Raw genomic sequence first — 23,155 nt, 5'->3', positions numbered from 1 at the left:
GTTTAATGGTTGTTCCACTTGATATCAAAAACCTCAAAATTAGCCGAATATCAATAATATCCGAACCATTAATGCTTCTGAATGCCAGCTGGAGTTCAGGAAAGAAACTTTTAAATCGCAGTAACACTATACGGGCGTTTAGCGCTCATCACACCTTACCAAATACCACCAGCTTCCATACCACGATGAAATGCATTTTTGTGTGTGTTAAGAGGTGAACAGATTTTCTTAGGCGCGTCGTTAATACGAGAAGGAGAAAAAATTTATGGATCTGGCAAACAAATGGCATTGAAGTCAAGGAAATTTAGTCCTGTTGGTACATGCCATCACGCAGTAGGTAAGTAACAGTCATCTTACCAAAGTAACAATTTCGTGCATACTATTTCTTAAAGTAGTGTTGTTTGTGTTCCATATGGTCAACGGAAAAAGGAGGGATATGAATGAGGTGTACACTGCTAGGACATCCACTTTACCCTGTTACTTTTATTTATTCCCATGTCAAAACAAAAAAGACACTGGAACGCATTCTGAGGTCACAGAGAGGTTACGGCAGGTTGGCTCTACTCACTGAACAGATACTGGACAAAGCTCATTGACCTAAAAGGCTGCTGCGTCGAAAAATTAGGTCCATTCCTGACACAAGAAACAGGCATCACTGACAGGCCTACAACCTTTCTCCTTCCCCTCTTACCGGGGTTGTTGTCGCTTAGAGTAAAGCTGTCATCGATCCGAAGATTGTTTTGAACACCATGATGCTTTAGTAGGCATGGTACAGTAGAAGGTTGTTCGCGTCTGCCTGCTCTGAAGTGACTGAGCCAGGTAGTCACTGGAGGGGGCCTACATTTTAACGTAGGTACCGATCCATGATGCAACTCGACGTTTTTCACATTAACAAACATTGTCAGAGGTGAACGAGGTGCGTCGTGACATAAAATTTCTAGGATTAACAGGGGATCGAATCCCAGACCTTTGAAATTTTCGTCTGGTACTTTACCACCGAGCCATTACATCTGGTTAAATATGAAGGACACACCTACTTTATACCATTTCGATGACAACTATTTTCCACGTGTGGCGGAATTAAAAGCTAATGGCTTCGTAATGTTCATTATCTAATTGACTAGTGCCATGTCCGAAAATTTGCTACCAGTCCTGACGGTCCCCTAGTTTGTAGGTGTATACACAATCTTCGGCCTTTCTTCTAGGCAGCCGAACTTTTAAACAACCCTTAAGGGGATACGGAATCGGATTTTGGGTTAAAAAATCGAATTTTTTTTTATTGGCGTATTATATTCTGCCATGTTTCCTCTTTAAAATGACGTATCATACATAGCTCTACTACAATTATAACTATTTTATTTTTATATATTTGTGAGATCGGGTATTGCGCTTTAGTTATACACGTCTCTCGTGGCTGACCATGAACTTTTTGGCAGTACCTTTAAAGTGACATGAATTCAAATATCCCGGTTTCCAGCGACTATTTATACACTAGTTGCCCGAAAATGTTTCTCTCTGGTTTCCTCAAGTTACTCTTTGACTTTGTGGCGGGACTGTTTTGTAAACAGTGTGATATAAGAAAGTAGTAGTTGTTGAGTTATTTCGTATTTAGTGCTTCATTTTTCGCAGTGAAAATGCCTAGAGCTAAAGCAAAAGTATTTAAAAAGCGTGTGAACTGGCAAAAGAAAAGAAATAATGATTCATTAGCAAAGCAAAGCAGTTCATCATCATCACTGTTGGAAAATGTGAATCCACTTATTACTGATTTGCCGAACGAACTTACACCAAATGAAAACAGTGCTTCTCATAAAAAACTAAGAGATTTGGAAGAGAAATATAATTTACTTGATAGAGGGAATGAAGTTTTTGAACTCATTGATACGAATATATTGTGTGAAGCTCTTGAAAACAGTTTGTGCTGCAAAAAATGTCATGGAAACGTTTCTCTGAAAGTAGAATCCCATGTTGGCCTGGCTGCCCAGTTTAATTTAATATGCAGTGTTTGTAAATACAGCTGTAAGTTTCCAAGTTCGGTTTCAGTAACTGTAAATAATGGATACAAGAAAACTGAACTTTATAGTGTAAATATTAGGTTAGTTTATGGATTGCGAACAATTGGTAAGGGCAAAGCAGCTGGTGATATGCTATGTGGTGTTCTAAATCTTCCAAGTGCACCTTCAAAGTTTGAAGCTTACAATTATGTACTAGGATCTGCAGTTGAAGATGTAGCACAGAAGTCAATGCAGGTTGCTGTGGAAGAAGCAGTGGAAGAAAATGACGGCAGTCGTGACCTCACAGTGGCGTTTGATGGCACGTGGCAGAAAAGGGGCCACACCTCCAACAATGGTGTTGTAACAGCAACTAGTGTTGATACTGGCAAGGTTATTGATGTTGCAATAATGTCTAAATACTGTAGGTGCACAGGCAGGCTGAAAAATGAACACAGTGATGACTGTATTGCTAATTATTATGGTAGTAGTGGTGGCATGGAGGTTGCTGGGGTGAAGAAAATTTTTCATCGCTCTTCACAGTGGTATAATGTTCGCTATGTCAAATATCTGGGAGATGGTGACTCTAAAGCATTCAAAGAAGTTTTGGAAAGCAAACCCTATGGGAACAGTGTAAATATAAGCAAACTTGAATGTATAGGACATGTGCAGAAGAGAATGGGTGCCAGGCTGAGAAGGTTAAAATCAGTTATGAAAGGGAAAAAACTAGATGATGGGAAAACCTTGGATGGCAGAGGAAGATTGACTGATTCCATAATAGACCACATTCAGAACTGCTATGGCCTTGCAATCAGGCAAAATACAGGCAATCTTGAAGAAATGAGGAGACCTATATGGGCTTTATATTTCCACACCGCATCCACGGATGAGCATCCACAACATGGTTTGTGCCCCAAAGGTGAAAACAGCTGGTGTAAATACAATAGGGGACTAACAACAGGAGAGAAATACATTCACCACCACAGTCTACCATCAGCCATCATGGCAGAAATAAAGCCCATTTTCAGAGATCTGGCTGACAGAAGTCTTCTGATGAAATGTCTTCACGGAAAAACGCAGAACCCCAACGAGTGCTTGAATAGTGTGATATGGCATCGTCTCCCAAAAACAGTGTTTGTCGGAATTAATACACTACATTTTGGTGTGTATGATGCTGTGGCAACCTTCAATCTTGGAAATATAACTAAATGCCAGGTCCTTCAAAAGTTGGGTATGTGTGTTGGTTCCCGTACGGTACGTGCTATGTTCTTTTTAGATCAGCACAGACTAAGGCATGCTGATAATATAATCAAGACATTAGTGAAAAAAGCAAGACAGGTGCAGAGGGGTGCCAAAAGAAGACTTGAAGATGATTATGAAGACTGTGAAGGGGGTATTAGCTACGGATCAGGAATGTTTTAATCTTCTTTCTCAGTTTCCCGTAAGTTTACTTTTTACTTCATCTAGGAACATTATCTCAGGTACTGGTCAACCTAGAAGTCTGAAATTTTTATGACGTAGTGACATAGGTCCCTATTACATACTGAAACAACGATTTTTTAATTACTTGATTTACGAAAGACTTAGGGGTGATAGTCTAGTAAAAAGCGATGGAAAAAATTTACTTAAAAATAAATGTACAATATCTCTGTAAGAAAATACTTTGACAATAAACTGTTGTTTCAGTATTGTTGCAACATATGAATGCACATACAGTAAAATTTTTACCTCTCTGTCTCCAGTAGTTTGTGAGAAAATGTTCCCTATAGTAGGCATATATTAACATTGCGGGGATAGGTGATTCCGTATCCCCTTAAGTGATCTACACTCCTCAAAGCCACCTTACGGTATGTGGCGAACGGTACCTCGGATACAACTGTCTTTAACCCCTCTACTCTGTTCTAAACGTCAATGGCACATCGGAAGAAAGAATGTTGATACACCTCTGTATCAGTTCCAATCTCCTTTTGTGATCATTTCGCGAATCGTTCATACGAGGGACTAGAATGTCGGCCGCATCGGCCCGGCGCGTAACCTCTCGGAATTGCAGCAGTAAACTTCTCCGTGATGTACAGCGTGGCACAAAAGTCACTGGACACTGATTTAAACAAAAGATTTAATTCGTCAGCTATGACTGTTGTTGGGCGGCCAGATCTTGGTGCATCCATAACAACTACATGTTCTTCAAATCTATCTCGTATGTCGTGCAGTGTTTGTCTAATTGGGGGTTTTGATATAAACTGTCTTCCCTATTCATGAACAACTGCAGTAACAACGCCATTATAAAATGCTTTTAATGCAAAAATCCTTTCTTCTTTCGTTAACTTCGTGACAATTCGAAAACTTCATCTGTAAACACGTCTCACAGATCACGCTTTCAACAATTCACTAGTTTGATTATTGAGTTTGTTTTGCTTGTGATTGCATTGTATACCATCTTGACAAGACGTAATGATCACTATTTGGTAATAACAGGTTAAAACTTCCTACTGCACTAGGTCTTGCTGTTACTATTGTTTTCTTTTAACCAACTGACCAGTGACTTTGGCGCTACCTTATAGAACGCCTCTCACGTTGCGTCTGCCACTGAAATTTGAAGAACATCAACTTTTCGCCCTCGCGCAAGCTAAAGCATTCTACGACGAAGCTGCCGTTCTTCACTGGATCTTGGTTCCTTCCCCCCCCCCCCTCCCCCCCCCCCGCCTCTCTCTCTCTCTCTCTCTCTCTCTCTCTCTCTCTCTCTCTCTCTCTCTCTCTCTCGCCCCCTTATTACCCCACCCGATAAAGGTTCCAAGACTCATGGGTAATAGAAAGAAATCTGTCAACCAAGTGTTTTGTAAGCCACTTCTTACGTGGATCAACTTCTTCCCATTCTCCCAATGAATCTTTTCCAGTAATTTGTTTACGTCGCTCCAAATCGTTACTCCTAGATATTTTACGATAGTTATTGTTTCTGGTGATTACATGTAAACAATGTAAAGGAACAGTAGTGTATTTCTTTGCATATACAGGGTGATTATAATTAGAGTTAAACTTTCAAAACTCTGTAGAAATAACACCACTTGTCAGAATGACGTCAAATAGCAACGGAATATTATCGGAGAAGGGGGAAAACGTATGGCAGAAAAAAGTGTGAAAACTGATCAATAGATGGCGCTTATGTGTCAAAATATGTAAATGAAAACACCTGCCACGCGCACGACCTATTGAAATTGGTATATACACGCTGGGTATAAAGCTTTTCCGCCTTTCCCGTCTGCGACGTTCGCGTTGACTGTCTCAATGCACTGTCGCTCTGCAGAAGTTTCGGACACTGAAGGGTTTGAAAAAAGGCGTTGGTCCGATGACTGCCGTAGGTCTGGAGAAACTGATTCGGAAATTCGAAAAGACGGGTTCTTTTGGTGCGTAACCTGGTAGAGGGAGGGAAATAATTGATTCGACGTCAGTGGAAGCAACGGCCACAGCAATGCAGGAGGAGACGAGTGGTGGTGTGCAAACGTGTAGTGTACGGAGAATTGCCCGAACATTGGACATACCCGTGAGCACGGTGCGTAAAATCCTACGGAACATCCTTCTTTGCTATCCATTCAAAATTACCCAGGTGCACGAATTGCTTCCTGTTGACCTGCTAGCAAAAAGAGACCTTTGATTTAAAATTTCTTGCTCGCATGGAAGTGGACAATGATCGACCGTTGAAGATTTTGTGGACAGATGAAGCCCACTTCCATCTGACAGGATATGTCAATACACAGAATTGTCGAATATGGTCAAGGGAAAGTCCACACGCAAATCAACCAGTACCACTTCATCCTCAAAATGTCACTGTGTGGCGCGAATTTACGGCGTCATTTATAATATGGCCATATTTTTTCGAAGCGAAATGCTTCCGGTCCTGTTGTGTGTACAATCACTGGTAAGCGCTATGAGGGCCTTTTGGGCAACCACGTCATTTCAGCTCTCCAACAGCGTGGATGGTAACATTTTTATGCAAGAGGGCGCACCTCCGCACACTGCAAATCCAGTTAAGCAGCGCCATTTCGGAAATGATAGAATTATCAGCCGCCATTTCCCTACAGCCTGGCCGTCCCAATCACCTGATCTTAATCCGTGACTTCTGGTTGGTTGGTTGGTTTGTTCGGGGTATAAAGAGACCAAACTACAGGGTCATCAGTCCCTTCTTCCTGATGCAAGCAAGGCTCAATGTACAGAAACACCCAAAGTACGTTTGAGATAGTAAAAGGGGGAAAGAAATGGGGAACCACACATAACAATAATATGAATGGAACGCACAAAAAACGGGGAAACATACACCACAAGCAAAAGTAGAAGAATGTATTAAAACCATAGAGCAGATGGTCTGGGCTGGCTGATCACAATAACAAAAGGGGATGAGCCAGCCACTCTGCAACTCATTAAAATGTCCACCCCACGAAGACAAGGCGAGATGAACACATGTAGGGAAAAAGACGACCACCAACAAATGCAAAGAAAGTGCGACAGAGTTAAAATGGAGGGAGGGTGGCGGCCTCTGAGAGAAGGCTAAATGCCCACCCTTAGATGGTACGATAAAAACTCCCCTCACGAATAAAACGTAAAACTAAATCTGCTGTTGAGGCATTATTGCCCAACACCGAAGGTAGGGTGTTGGGAAGGTTTAAAGGCAGCCGCAGAGGGAAGTAAAGTTAGCAGTCCAGCAAGATGTGGACGACAGTCATATGAGCCACAGTGCCACCGAGGCGGGTCCTCGCGACAGAGGAGGTAGCCATGTGTTAGCCACGTATGGCCAATGCGGAGCATGGCGGACTTGCGTAAATTCATAGTCACTTAATGGCACGCAGTTTGTTGTGCGTATTGAAATTATGCCATAACGTCTCCTAAAGATGAAAAACCTTGCGGCGTATTAATGATCGCATGTCAATTACGGGGATGCCGATCTCCAGAAGCGGTTTCCGTGTAGCCTGTTTGGCCAGCCTGTCGGCAAGTTCATTTCCGGGGGTTCCGACGAGGCCTGGGGTCCACACAAACACCACCGAACTACTGGACTGTTCCAGGGCGTATATGGACTCCTGGATGGTGGCTACCAAAGGATGGCGCGGGCAGCACTGGTCGATAGTTTGTAGGCTGCTCAAGGAGTCAGTAAACAGGAGAAATGACTCGCCAGGTCATGAGGGGATGTGCTCAAGAGCACGAATATGGCCGCCATCTCTGCATGAAAACACTGCAGGCATTTGGCAAGGAATGCTGTTCAATATGTCCTCCATGAACATACGCAAAGCCTATGTGACCATCAGCCATCGGTGTAAACCACTCATGGTCCCGGAACATGCCCAGAATCGAGAGGAAGTGACAGCGGAGAGCCATGGCGTTAACTGAGTTGTTAGGACCATTTGAAATGTCCAGGCAAAGCTTCGGCCTAGGTGTGCACAATGGAGGTGTACGTGAATGGACCTCAAGTATAGGCGGTAAAGGCAAGGACTCCACTTCAGACAGAAGAGATTGGACGTGAACCGCAATCGTAAGCCCTGACCTGGGCCTCCAACGCGGGAGATCAATTGCCGTGGGTGGGAAAAGGAGGCTGTAATTCGGATGCTCAGGAAAACTACGAATGTGTACAACATAACTGCCGAGCAGTTGTGCACGCCTCACCTTCAATGGAGGGACTCTGGCCTCCACCAGGACGTCGGTCACCGGACTCGTCCTATAAGCTCCCGTTGCCAGTCGAGCGCCACAGTAGTGCACTGGGTCGAGTAAACCCAACGCTGAGGGTGCCGCCGAACCATAAACCAGACTTCCATAGTCACGGCGGGATTGAACAACGGCTCTGTAGAGCTGCAGCAGCGTAGAGCAATCTGCACTCCTGTTGGTGTTGCTCAGGCAGCAGAGGGCATTGAGGTTCTGCCAGTACTTCCGCTTCAGCTGACGAAGACGAGGAAGCCACGTCAATCGGGCGTCGAAAACCAGTCCTAAGAATCGATATGTCTCCGCTATAGTGAGTGGATCATCATTAACGTAAAGTTCTGGTTGCAGATGAACGGTAGGACGCCAACAGAATTGCATGACACGACTTCGCAGCTGAAAACTGTAAGCCGTGGGCTAGAGCCCATGACAGCGCCTTGTGGATGGCTCCCTGTATAAGGCGACGCTCAGCAACACCAAAACTGGAATAGCAGTACGAAATGCAGAAGTCGTCTTCATACAGAGAAGGTGAGACAGACGGCCCGGCAGCTACTACTAGACCGTTAATGGCCACTAAAAATAGAGATGCACTCAATATAGAGCCCTGCAGGACCCCATTCTCCTGGATATGAGGGGGTGGGGGGAAGCGGGGAGCAACTATGGGAGGCACCAACTTGGACACGGAAAGTATGGAGCAATAGGAAATTTTGGATAAAAATCACGAGCAGGCCCCGGAGAACCCATTCATATAATGTGGCAAGGATATGATGTCGCCAGGTCGTGTCTTAAACTTTTTGTAAATCAAAAAAGACGGTAGCCAGGTGTTGGCGTCTGTAAAAGGCTGTTCGGATAGCAGACTCGAGCAAAACTAGATTAGCAGAGGTACAGCAACCCTGCTAGAAACTGCCCTCGCATGGAACCATTAGGCCACGTGATTCCAGGACCCAACACAACCGCCGACTTACCGTATGTTCTAAAAGCTTACGGAGATCAATGGTGAGGCTGATGAGCCGATAGCTATCCACGTCAAGTGGGTATTTGCCAGGTTTGAGCACTGGAATTATGGTGCTCTTTCTCCACTGCGATTGAACGACGCCATCGCACCAGAACCGGTTGAAGATGACGAGGAGATGTCGCTTGTAGTCGGAGGAGAGATGTTTGATCATCTGACTGAGGATCCGATTTGGCCCAGGAGCTGTGTCGGGCCAATGTACGAGGTCGTTAACGAGCTCCCACTCTGTAAACAGAGCATTATAGGGTTCACTGTGACGTTCAATGAACGAGAAAGCTTTCCTTTCCATCCGCATTTTGAGGGTGCAAAATGCTGAGGGATAATTCTCCGACGTGGAGGCTTGAGCATAGAGCTCAGCAAAGTGTTCGGCAATTGCGTTTGCGTCGGTAGATAACACACCATTACTGTAAATGCCAGTGACACCTGTCGGGGTCTGGTACCCACAAACATGTCTGATCTTTGTCCAGAGCAGGAATGGTTGAGACGTACCTCTCCTGTTTCCGTCTTTTTATAAGCTGGTGAACGCGGGCATGGAGCCATTTCAAAGCTATTAGGTACTCAAGGGAAGGGTGCCACTTATGTCACTATAGAGCTCGCCGACGCTCTTTAATGGCCTCAGCGATTTCCGGCGACCACCAAGGTACTGACTTTCGCTTGGGGCACCCTAAAGAACAGGGGATCGTGTTTTCCGCCGCACAAACGGTCGTTCTAGTGACCCGCTCAACTACCACAGCAATGGTACCATGTGGCGGAGATTCAACAGTGACAGCACAGATGGAAGCTTCCCACTCAGCCTTGTTTAAAGCCCATCTTGGCAGACGTCCAGGGGAATGGCGATGGGGGAGTGACAGGAAGGTGGGAAAGTGGTCACTACCACACAAGTCATCGTAGGCTCTCCAGTGGACACATGGGAGAAGTCCTGGGCTGCAGAGGGATAAATCAATGGTCGAGTAAGTGCCATGAGGCACAATGAAATATGTGGGAGCCCCAGTATTTAAGAGGCAGAGGTCGAGTTAAGACAGGAAAGTTTCGACATCTCTACCTCGGCCAATGAGCACAGTGCCACCCCACAAGGAGTTACGGGCATTAAAATCTCCCAAAAGTAGGAAAGGTTTAGGGAGTTGATCAGTGCAGCCAATGCGTTCAGGGGTACTGCACCATCTGGAGGAAGATCTACGTTGCATCATCCTTATCCTGACAGCCACAGCTTCAAGAGGGGTTTGAAGGGGCACATGTTCACTGCATACTGAGTTCAAGACAGACACAAACCACCCGACACACTATTATAGTCGCTACGGTTCTTGTAATATCCCCTATATCCGTGGAGGGCAGGGGCCTCTGCATTGCTGGGATCCAGGTTTCCTGGAGGTCAATGCAGAAAGCAGATGTAAAGCTCAACATTGCCGTAGCTCAGCCAGGTGGTGGAAAAAAACAGCAGCAATTCCACTGGAGGACGTTATCATGAGGGTGGGAAGACATGAAGCACAGAATGACGCAGGTTACGCCTCAGGGTCACCTGCTGCCACTGATTGAGTATTTGTATCCATTCCTATTGTGGATGAGCCATCAGTGAGATCCAGGTCCTCAGGGGACACCAAGATATCCACCTCATCTCAGGTGCAGAAATGGTAGAGACTGGTGGTGTTGGGGCCACTGGAGGGGCGTTTTTCTTAGCAGACTTCCTTGTTTGCTTGCCCTCTCACTTCTCTTTAGGTGCTTGCTGGGAGGACTTCTCCGAAGTGGCTTCAGGCACGGAGGAAGACCGTGAAGCTATTCGCGCAGTGGCTTTTGGCTCCTTTAGCCACTGGCGAGTGTCCACTGTGGCATTAGTAGAGAGGGTCCCAAGGGTCCCCTTCCACACAAGAGGAGCTGAGGGAGGTTGTTGCCTCTTCAGCTGAGGGAAGGTCCACTGCATTTGGGGGGGGGGGGGGGGGGCTTGCTCTCAAAGTAGGTACTTTGGGAGCAACGGAAGGGTATTTTCTTCCTACCACCAAGGGGGCGGATGTATTCTCGAGATCCGGAGGGCCCACTGCTCGCAGCATAGAGTGTGGTACAACTGGTACATGTGACAACGATGGTAATGCAGCTGCAGCATATGTGGACGTCAACCAAATTGGATGTCATCGTTCAAATTTACGTTTGGCCTCTTGGTAAGTCAACCGGTCCAGGGTCTTTTACTCCATGACTTTCCACTCCTTTTTGAATACAGTGCAGTCTGGCGAGCAGGGAGAGTGCTGCTCTCTACAGTTGATACAAGCGGGAGGAGGCACACATGGAATATCTCTATGCAGTGGACGTCCGCAGTCTCAACATGTGGTGCTGGAAGTGCAAAAGGAAGATGTGCCTGAATTTCAATCACTTTAAGCACTGCCTATGGGGAGGGACATACGGTTTAATGTCACAGTAGTAAACCATCACCTTGACCTTTTCGGGCAATGCATCACCCTCAAAGGCCAAGATGAAGGCACCAGTAGCAACCCTGTTGTCTTTGGGTCCCCTGTAAACGCGCCAGATGAAATGAACACCCGCTGTTCTAGATTGGCACGGAGTTCGTCGTCAGACTGCAAGAGGAGGTCGCGATGGAAAAATAATCGCCTGGACCATGTTGAGGCTTTTATGGGGAGTGACGGAAACAGGAATATCACCCAATCAGTCAAAAGCGAGTAACGTTCGAAACTGGGCTGGGGATACTGCCTGAATCAATACTGCACCGCTTCTAATCATGGACACCACTGTCACTTGCCCAAACTAATCCTCAAGATGTTCAACAAAATATTGAGGCTTTGTAGGTAGAAAGGAGTCCCCTTTCTTTCAGCTACAGACTAAATACCGAGGCAAATATGGCTCTCTTCTTTCTGTAGCCCTACGTTCCTTCCACAGAGTAGTGAGGGAGGGAACCGATTTACAGCCATTTCTGTCCACACTGTACTCGATCTTGCCCTTCTTATGAGACTGCTGGCGCCGTGCGGTCACCACTAAGAGATGGCTTAGCCTGCTTCATTGCGAGTCATCCGCCCTGATGCCACCCACTCCAATCAGGGCCTCTCCCCACAGGCGCCACCCAGCCACACCAAAGGCAACCTGGCATGATGGTCGTTGCCAGGAGTCCTGATGCCCCACGAGGATAGGCATCTACTCCTTGGCATACGTGGGGAGTTTACAGCTCAGGCATAAGCAGTGCGATCGATGTGTTTTCAGGGGGTCCACCAACAAATAGGTACACAACAGCCCCACCACAACTGACTGGCTACTGTGCTGCTGGATACTGGGCGCAGAGAAATCCAATATTGTCGAGGGGGGGGGGGGGGGGGGCGAAAGAGGACATACGACAACGGGAGAAGATGACATGCCCCGGAAAGTCCTCACCCAAATAGTTGAATTGCAGATGGAGATGCAAAGCCATGACATGAGGTTCAGGAGATTGAATCTAAGGGCACTATAGGTAACTCATGCACCACGTAAGGCATCCTCCCCCATATGGTCCGCACTTCTGTAGAATTTGGAAAGTGGCAGCTCAAACCATAAAATTGACCTGAACTTGTAGGGCCGAAAAGTGTGAGACACCTCTTAGTTGCCTCTAACCTCAGGCCTATTCTGACCCCTGGACCTGCAGGGGGCCATGTGACTTCTGGCTGTGGAGCTATCTGAAAGGTGTTACGTTCAGTGTTCTGATTGCAAACTCAGCTGCATTAAAGACACACCTTGTGCAACACATTCTGAACGTGACACTGGAACACTTCAATCAGTTGTCGAACATTCTGTTCCTCGATTTAAACTTGCTGCACAAAATGGTTGTGCCAGTCACATGGAAATTAATAATCCGATTTTGACTAATGCTTTATATGCAATTCTTGGCATCAGGACAAAAACCAATTTTTCCTATCCGGTGTGATATGACCTTGCCATGGTGGATGGGCTTACATAACTAACAGTATCGTACCTGTACACCTATGCACACTGAGTAATACAGTTTGTTTAACGTCAAACATACACTTTAGGCATTGTAGTATGATTCATTTGTCATTTGTAGTCGACCCCTATTAAATTATGATGGTTACTGTGGCCTCTATTGCTACATTTTGTAACTATGTCATTTTCTTCTGCCATGCGTTTTCCCCTTCTCCTATAATATTCCATTGCAATTTGACATCATTCTGACCAGTGGTGTTATTTATACAGCAGTTTGAAAGTTTAATTATAATCACCCTGTATATGCACAATACGTTACACTTACTTATGTTCAGAGCGAACTGTTGTTCATTGAAAGTTAAGCCAAGGATGTTTCGGAAATCCACGATTGGCAACTCCTCACGCACCTGACTTTCCCCACAACAGAAATTATCGGAAGAAACAGAACTAGAGTCCTGTCCCGACACAAAGTGACCAGTAGCAAGTCTATCCAGAACCATTTGTCGTGACCACTCATCGGGAAACGAATATGGGCGCCGCGGCCGGCCCCCGACCCCCTCTTCCCCCAGGAGCTGAGATTGTGGGTACGGTGTCGAGCACTTCGTAACTCTGTCCACCAGGCACGTGTGCGCCGCCGACGCAATGGTCGTCTCGAGCAGGTCAGCGACGCTCGGCGCGCCGACGCGACCGTACCACAGCCAGGCGCCGGGCTGGCTATTTATAACTCGGCGCGGTCATCACGGCGAAGAACGTCTTATTTATGATCGAGCTAGCGCCAGATGGCCCCACCCTCCCGAGGCACGCGATCTGCCCTCGTCTTTTCTGTTTTACATTCTAGGCGGTACTATTTAAATAACAATGATACGATACATGAGATGTCAACCAGTGAACAGGTGCTGTAATTATTGCTTCGGTACATTCGATTTTTTGAAGTTTACTACCAATATTATACAGTCAATTAATAGACACATTAACTCGACGAGTTCGGGCGTCCGTTTGATACGCACATACGGACAGCTGTGCGACGTATTTATTCTACAATGGCGTTTTATTGTGAAGCAACCGCAGACTGATAGTAGAAGTATGAAAGTGAAATTCGAGGAAAAACATGTAGTCCATACTCCAATACTAAATCTCAAAAACGGTATTCATGGTTACGAATTGGCAGCATTTACACATTATTCAAATGTTTATCAACTGGAAACAACAGTTCTTGCAGCGCGCGCCAATTGGCACTCTTTTATTGTGATAAAGAGTGCTAAATGGACACTTTCTTATTGTGCATTGTAGTACAGCTTCGCCCTATTCTGTTCTTAGATGGGTTATTGACGGTACAACTTTTTATACTCCAGTGCATGTGGAATTGAATATTTGCAGATTTGGTCCTGAAAGTGATTCTTGGAATTCATTGAGAAGCTCTTTTGTCAAAACATCTGACGCCCTAACGGTGTGCTTCCAGGTGTTCAATAGTGTTTACTCCTTAATGTTGGCAGTTGATATTTCTCAGAATTTGTATCAATTTCTCTCAGGGCTAATGCACGCACGATAGCTCATGTTGCCATTTTTGTGTATGGGGCAATTCCATAGTTACGGGTGTTACATGTACACACCTTAAAATCAGGAAAAATAATGTAAGGAAAAATATTTATTGAATTTAACATCGAAAACTTTTAAGGCTTACATTATATTTCATGTTAGAAATGTTGATACTGGAATTGTTTTATTGTTCTCCTGGTTATTAATCAAAAAAGTAGTGTTACGGGTGTTACCAAAAGTAGACCTGGTCCCTGTTATGAGTTAGGGAATTCTCTAATTTCTGCAAACTTGATGAAGCTTTTATTCTTGTAAAACAATTGTCAAGAGGTATTGCCCTAAATTTTATTTTGAAATATAAATTTTTATTTTTTGGACATCATAACTCAGTATATATATATTTTGCTGTTGCGGGTGTTACATAGATGCATCAGATTTGATTCTTGAAGGAATAAATCTACCTCTTACAATTGCATAAAAAGAAGTATTGTAGTTTATCTGGAATAAAAGTATGTACTTAAGAGAACATATTTGAAGGATAAATCTATTTATTACACAAAAAATTGTTACAATTTTATAGTACAACTAGCCCAAGATATCGTTACTTACTTAACATTTACCTCATTTTGTAGGCCTAATAAATTTATGACAAAAATGTTTTCTTATTACTGAAAGGTTTAAAAACTTCATTTAATAAACTTTCCCAGCAACATCCAATTCAAAATTGAACTCATAGTACAAACGGTTACCTTGTTTGATTTCTGGTGTTGTTGCCTTAGATAGTACTCAACTGAATTTCACAAAACAAACATCAGTTTCATCTAGTTTAAAAAGTGTTTTACTTTTTCCTACTGACTTCAGAAACATTATTTTCACATCCTCCTCTTCATCAACCTCACTCTGGCAGATTCCTAAGTAACGGTGTTGAATTTTGGATAGGGTTGGCTTCTTTTTGTCACTTGAAATGTCAGCCAAGACAAATAACCCAAATTTTAAATTAGACTTTTCAATTTTATTAGTGAGGCTTAACTCACAAGCACTTCCAATATTGTCTTGTGATTCAGATGGTGAAACAGTCTCCTGATCAGAATCATCAGAACTGCACACCTCATAGAAGTTTATGCATCTTTTTGCATGTACTGTTTTAACTTTGGCATCCTCAGTAATAAATACTGACATCCTTGTCATTAATGACTCTGCTGTTTTTGAAACCAGCAAATCAGTTGTGTTATAAGCCCAAAAGTGATGGCAGCCCTGGATTTGAGGAATTGCTTGTAAATTTTTCCACCTTTCATCCAAAATAGGAATGTTATGCTCCACTGTTATCTTATCAACCCATAGTACCTTAACTTTAGAAAAATTCTTCAGAGTGTAGTCATAAAAGTCAATTGCGTTGTTAATAATAACTTTCCTACATCTAACAGCTGTCCACACACTCCTCTTCAGTGCACCTCCTATGCCATCCATGGCTCCTTTACCATGTGAACTGGCAAAAAAATTCCATTCAACTGTCAATCCAAAGTTTCAGAGCCAATTATACCGGAAACTATCTTTTTAATAACACCAGATTTTTTACTGGGGCTTTTTGGAAGTACCTTCAACACTTTCTTCACAGCTTTATCAAATGTCTGTTTACACTTATAAGTCCCAATAGGAGAAGATTCATTTGGAACTTTCGATCTTGCGAGTTCTAGTTTTTTCTTTCCTCTGAATGCTCTCACTCTCACTTATTGTTCTTCGATTCTTATCTCTAAGACATTGATTATTTTTCAATTTTTTTTAACCTGCAATCTTCTTAATTCATCTCATTCTTTCTTCAAGTAAGCTTCTCTGTTTTCATGGTTTTCTTTCATCTTTTCTCGGTACTTCTTCACTCTTTCCCTTGCTGGTACTGGTGCCATGGTCTCCGAAGATAGAAATCATGATAATGTAGGCCTATATATGTATAAACATAACACTGTGCAGATAGATAAAAGTAGAAGACATTGTTAAACCTAGGCTCTTATGAATGACTAGAATCTGCCTCAATGAGCAGTTTACTGGGCCTATATAAAATTTAAAACTGAGGTTAGCAATATTGTTGTTCTTGGAAAAGTTAGAATGGAAAACATAAAATATATGTAATCTAATTTTGGGCTTAATTAACATTTTAGGAGGATGTCAGTTGAGTCAGGTTAATGCCCTAATTAACTTTTATAATGTAGGTGTAGTGCTTAAACAAATGTATGCAGTGGAACAAAAATTTTAGTTTTCATAAATGACTCTGAGCACCATGGGACTAAACATCTGTGATCATCAGTCCCCTAGAACTTAGAACTACTTAAACCTAACTAACCTAAGGACATCACACACATCCATGCCAGAGGCAGGATTCGAACCTGCGACTGTAGCGGTCACGCGGTTCCAGACTGAAGTGCCTAGAACCGCATGGCCACATCGTCCGGCAAAACTGTTTTCGTATGTCATAAACATAGTTAAGAAACTCTATTCATTAATAATAATACCCTTTGGTTATAATTTAAATGTAGGGCCTAGGCCTACTAAAGATTAAGGTGGCATTAAACCTTCCAATTCAAGTTATGGGTGTTACGCATGTGTTAAGTAACACCCGAAACAAAAAATTAGTAACACCCGTAACAGCTCTAAGAGTGTTAAATAAGATTTCAAAATGCCATGTAATGGTATGATATTGTAAAACATGTGCATAACCTCACTTTTACAGAAAGGTATTGTTCAGAACAAATTTACTAGATTACAAATTAAACTTTTGTATCTTTTTTGTTACGGGTGTTACAAGCTGCATATATATTATAAAACTAACAAAATAAAGAAATGCAATTAGCTTACCTCAGCAAAATGAATTATTATGAGCTATAACAATGTTGACTTCAATAGTCTTTGCAACAATAGAACAATCAGCCATAGATAACACAACTAATATTCATCTGGAAATAGCATAAAACATACCTCTCTTTGGTGCCATAGAGCAGTGCACTTTAAACACTTAGTGAAGGTAGAAATTTATTTTTTTCATATTTATGATTATTTTGCAATGAACAAATGTACTTTTAACTTGGCATTTTTAAGGTTATATTTGTAATATTGTCATTTTAATTTTTTTGTCACAAAGTCTCTTTGACATGGAATGACCCTATGCTGGATATCCCCCATCCCTCACACCTAACATAAATTCCGTGTATTTAAGCAGTATTCACTATTACTGGCATACGAGCCTCATAAGCAATCTCTTTTGTAAAGAAACTACAGTGCCCCAACATCCTACAAATGAACTCAAGCACACTAAATTATTTATCTACAACTAAACTTTCATTACTGTTCTATTTTGTATCACCATATATTGTTACTTCCTGGTTTTTGTACCAGATGACTCCATATGTGGTGCACTAATACTCTCATCAAAGGCTACTACATTGTGTGCAAAGAGATACCAGTGAAGTAACAGTTAAAGTGTATTTTGAGAATTCTGAGTAGGGATGAACAATATATAAAGGTGAATGCTAGTGCATAATATCAAAGTTTCAGCACTATTATATCGACAGATCACTCATCATGAAGCGACGTCTCCTGTCTTTCCTATAGGCAGAAGGGAACATACCAAGTATTAGGGGTGTGGGAGCATGGTTCCTGTTCTTAGTCAGCAGCAAATGTATTGGGTTGTGTGTAGCGTAAGACTGAATAAATGATGCATATTTTTTTTATTTTAAAAAGGTAACTTGCTTCCGGTACATACAAATGTAAGAGCATTGTACATAACTTATAATCGACCAAACGAGTGCGTTTGTTAAGACACCTGCCTCAGATTCAGGAGGCTCATACACCAAATTTAAGTGTGCCATGTTTTTCAGGCAACTGCTAGTACTGTCCTCGCTTCACTGCACATGTGTGCACATTCATAGGAATGTACATATGACACAGATTTTCCTTGTATTAAGCTGATGGACCCTAAAACATTGTAAAATGTTCCTTGGACAAAGAAACTGCAAATACTGACAGTCTGCCTTTTTCATACATAAACTGACCATATATGTTTGAAGACAGCTATACACTAACATTTTATAGAAGTAGCATAACAGTAAGTTAAATAACTAAGAGCCATGGAAAATTATTTCCACTGCACCTGCTGACATGACAACCATGGCATTGATTTCAAATATTATTGAATGATAGGGGACACTTACATTCAGAATTTACTCATCCCCATTTTCAAGAACATATGTTTTATGTGTATGGAAACTTTATTGGATACTCAATAGTAGAAGTTATGGTTAAGTTCCACACTTTATCATCTGTGTAACAGGAACAAAGTACTCAAAAATACTAGAGTAGGAAACTGTTGTAATGTCTCCTAGACAACTTTTCTGAGCGCTACAAATTACATGGCAGCATATTCAATGGTGCAGTTCAATGTTAATGAGTTGGTACTAAGAAGTAATGCCGACAGCCAAAAGGGAACATATGCCTGTGCCATCGTATTTTGCGCACAAACATCCTACAAATGCCAGCAGACAACAGGGTATATTAAATGTCCTAAAATCAATGCGCATACGAAAAATCTGATAAACAGGAATGTTCAATACAAGTTTTCTGCTTTGTGCAGTAGCACAGGTAACATGCGACAAACACAACAAATGTTAGGCGACTGTAACGATGTTATTGGCGATTTTTTCACCTGGACTATGCTGCAGGTCAGTCTATCACAACAATGAGGTTTTTACAGTTGTCATACTCATCTGTTTCACCAACTCACAATCAAACGGTCACCTTCCAACCTAAGCTAGACCTTGGTCAAAGCTACAAATCAGTCTGTCACCATGACCAAATTTTTTTCAAGTACCACACTAAACGGCTTTGTTAATGCACAACCAAACTGTTACCTTCCACACTATTTTGGACTAAGCTTCAGATCAATGGGTCACCACAACCAGTCTCCCCCCCCCCCCCCCCCAACACACACATTTTTTTGGGTTCGCTAACAAAATGGTAAAAAGGTGACCTGACAGAATCCATTAATATTATGTCATTGGCCGAAGCCAACAACTCGTACTGAACATTCCTCTTGGTGAAAAAATTATCCAAAATGCATTGTCAAATTTGTGAACATAATTCCATAAAGAATCAAAGCAGTGTCACGCTACATATGAAAGGAGAGAAAGAGAATGAGAGGAAGGCTTCAGTGTTGCGCTCAGTTGACTTTATCCAATTAAACTACGCTAAGCCGCTGATGACTAGAACGTTATCTGTTGAACGAAACAGCAGACAGTGAAAGCTTAAACAGTCATTCATAGTTGTCATATTATTAATCATACATTCCAATTAACGTGGATCAATGAAAAAGGAGGCAGCATACAAGATGCTAGTGTGACCTACTCTTGAGTATGCCTAATGCCAAAGCGTTTGGGATCTGCACTAGGTTGATTTAAAGGAAGACATCAAAGCAATTATGAGGCAGGTTGCCAGATTTGTTACCAGTAGATTTGAACAACATTCAAATCTTACATTGATCTTCAAGACTCAAATAGGAATCCCTGGAAGGAAGGCAAAGTTCTTTTCAAGAAACTCTACTGAGAAAATTTAGACAACGGATATTTTTAGCTGACTGTAGAATGATACTACTGCCACCAACATACATTTTGCATAAGGACCACAAGAATAATATATGACAAACTACAGCTAATACAGAGGCATAAAGGCAATCCTTTTCCTCAGCTCCATCTGTTAGTGGAACGGAAAAGGAAATTAATTTTGTTGGTACAGGGTATCCTCCGCCACCATCATACACAGCAGTAATTATTTCAGATTTGACAGCCAACATAAAAGTAACTCCAGCAGTCTTGGTAAAAGGGTCAAGAACATGTCAACAGTCCACTATGATTGTGGCTCCAGTCATTGAGCAGTTTATAAGAACAAGATAATCTATCAACAAAATCTGGGAAAAGGTAACACCAATATTTTCTTGCAGGTACTCCACACAACAGGATTAACTGTATGGAAAAAAACTTATTCAATTCTCAGAAATTCCTTGGAACTGAATACCCTACCCAGACAGAGAAAGAGATTGGAGCAGGAAAGCGGCAGTGGAACTCTAAAATTCTTTATGGAATTCAAGCACTCAGTAAGGATTAAAATTTTCTATTTGTACAAATATCACTATTGAATTACATGCAGAGCCTTCTACAGGAAATGACGACACGATAGTTATTTCACTCTGCTTTAACTCCTCGCCTGCCATAAGTAGTTTCAACTGCATTACGCATAACTCATTAGTTTTACAACAGCCCACTTTGTGATATCTGGTAAAGCAATACAGACAAACGCCTCACTGTTCCATAGCTATCTTCTCTGATACTTCACAGGTAATTTAATATTAATGGCATCAAAATTACTGTCCTTGACTACCACAAGTTTCAACGTCTAGAATATGTTTCTTAATAGCACCATTTTCTCAACGTAAAAAAGTACTACCTTGTGCACATTGCCTTTACTGCTTTCAGAGGTATCAAGAGTCGCAGAAGCACCAAGATCAACACCGCACAAGATGTCTGTACAATTATTCACATACTGTTGCCAGCAACAAATGTTCACATACTGTTGCCAGCAACAAATGCACTTAGTATCAGTCACTTACAACGCTAAAATTGTCATATGGCAGCAGCAAATAATGAAATGTTATCAAACTCCACATTGTTTCTCCTGGTATGAATAATGAAGTGGACTGGCTGACCACAATAACTCCCTTTTCTCAACAGAAATAGTTAAAGCAGTTTTCAGTGCCTTTACAACAACTGCAACTGTGCCAACATAATATCTGATAAAAGCTGTTGATGAATACTTTCTCCAAAATAATTCCATTTCTAGGAAAGACACATAAAATGAAAAAGCACAAGTGCGCAAATGGCTGCACTCACAGAAATACATTTAGGCCCACAGTTTTCTCATTTTCCATTTGTGATACTGCCAAGAAGGAATCCCATAATAATGCAAGCACTGCACTTGTACAGGCAAGAAAGGAATATCCTTTCCATTTGTATAAACATTCCACTTTTCTCAATGAAGCTGACAAAGTCTGTCTGCCACACATAAAAGTATTTATATCAGTCACTGTACTAAGACTGTGATGACAATGATTCAATGAAGACTTATTAGTTAACTAACAGGCCAACATAGCATAGAAATTATTGTTCTGCCTGAAACAGGGCCAATTCAAAAACCACAACCAAGTATCAAGCAGCATAATTGCTTATGCACACTCTACATTTTAACGAATCAATGGTGACAGGCAAACAAATGGACATACAAACCAACAACAAAGTACTCTGACTAATTACCATCTAAATGTGCATCCAAACGTCATGCATACATGTATGGTTCTGCTTCTGAAGGGTACACACGGACATACACAAAACCATAAGATCACAATATTTATTCATTCGCAATTAACACACTTACAGCAGTGTCAGTTCAGTTAGTTAAAGTGGATTAAGTTAATGATGTAGGGACCTATCTGATGCAAATTACATGACTGCAGCAACATCATCACAGAAGCACCAAGCAAGGACTGTTAATTATGATGCACACGCAAAAACGAGAAACTGAACACAATATAGCAATTTATAAACCTTTAAACACTGAGATGACCAGTTCACGTTTGTTACACAGTCCTACCTGATATCCACTCATCTATAAACCATACTAATCAATCTGTATCCAGCAACTACTGATAGGTGACAAATGTTTACAAATAAATTACAGGTCCTTCATGAAATGGTAAATAGTCCTTGGCATCACAACAACGCAACTCATCTGTCAAGATGTCTGTATGACTAAATAAATTTATGCATACACTCTTATGGTGTAGGTATCTGCTGACTGACACTACGATACCAAGAGGTAGAAATGTCTCTCAGAATAAAACAATTCATGTATGTAAACAAACAAGAAAACTACTAGTCGCCGAGACACGCACTGATATTTTCTAATACTAGTAAAATGTTGCTGTCATAAGAAATGTGTTTACCTCAAGCAACGCTAACGTAAACATTGAACCACAAGTAGTGTTGCCACCTTGAGGACAACACAATTAGCTCAATGTTCTAAATCTGCAGAATGTAATTTCATACGGATTCAAACCCTTGGAGAATACACATCATAGTATTCATAGAAAGTTGTTTTAGTAGGACAGCTGTAGATTGTGTCAGCCATTTTGTAACGACCCACTTCAATAACAGTCAATTCATTATGATCTGGCTCACAATCACTAATACGCATGACATTTTGAAATTCCACCAAATGGCGAGAGCGCGTCTGTTACCTGATGTAGCGCCGTCAGCCCATCTACGTTCGCTGTATCTATGTCTGCCCCTTTCTGTAGCAAACGGAGAACCTCTTCCTTGTCTCCGGCAGCACACGCAGCTAAAAACACACATCCCGCAGAAAATTGTATCTTCTTTTTCTTCCTGTTTGGTGTTCCAGGCACACGGTTCGTTTCTGATTCTTCCCAACGTTTCAATTGTTCAGCTCTTTTAAAGAGAGCTGAGTTCGACCTCGTCTCAATAGACATGACTACCTACACTCCCCATACGTTTGTGTAACTCAACATGGAGGGAGCGGTTAAGAAATAAACTCGCTGCAAATTATGCAATACACTGGCTCCAACTGGCGAGCCTAAGTCAAGGACTTTGCTTAACACACATCTGTGACGCGACAGCAGACACTGTCCACAACCTACTCGGCTGTGGTAAACCAGAGCTCAATTCCTGTCTCAAATACTGGATATGAAACTGAACTCCACGTATCAAACAATTAATATGAAGCGTCGGCGGAAAAAAACAACAGATAACTCGCATTTTTACAAGTTGAGTTATTGCTCCAGATCGATTACGACTAATTATATGCATCTGTTAGCTAAAACCTACAAAAGAAAGAAAGAAAGAAACAAGCGTATCCAGAGTAGCATTCAAAGTAGTTTTGCTGTAACGAAAAAGAACTGGGTTAAGTCAATGTTTTCAGAGGAAAAAAA

General features: G+C 42.1%; 1 protein-coding gene across 1 annotated transcript in view; it reads right to left on the bottom strand.

Moving 5' to 3' along the window:
• Positions 1-22,757, bottom strand: part of LOC124796246 (protein phosphatase 1 regulatory subunit 12A-like) — a 371,361-nt gene extending 348,604 nt beyond the window's left edge. The window contains 1 exon segment of the mRNA XM_047260342.1: positions 22,448-22,757. Coding sequence (XP_047116298.1) covers positions 22,448-22,696 — 249 coding nt within the window. The 5' untranslated portion in view covers positions 22,697-22,757.
• Between the last annotated feature and the right edge of the window lie 398 nt (positions 22,758-23,155).

Source organism: Schistocerca piceifrons, chromosome 4 (assembly GCF_021461385.2).
Source record: "Schistocerca piceifrons isolate TAMUIC-IGC-003096 chromosome 4, iqSchPice1.1, whole genome shotgun sequence".
Classification (NCBI taxonomy): Eukaryota; Metazoa; Arthropoda; class Insecta; order Orthoptera; family Acrididae; genus Schistocerca; species Schistocerca piceifrons.
This window is presented reverse-complemented; position numbering and strand designations above follow the sequence as displayed.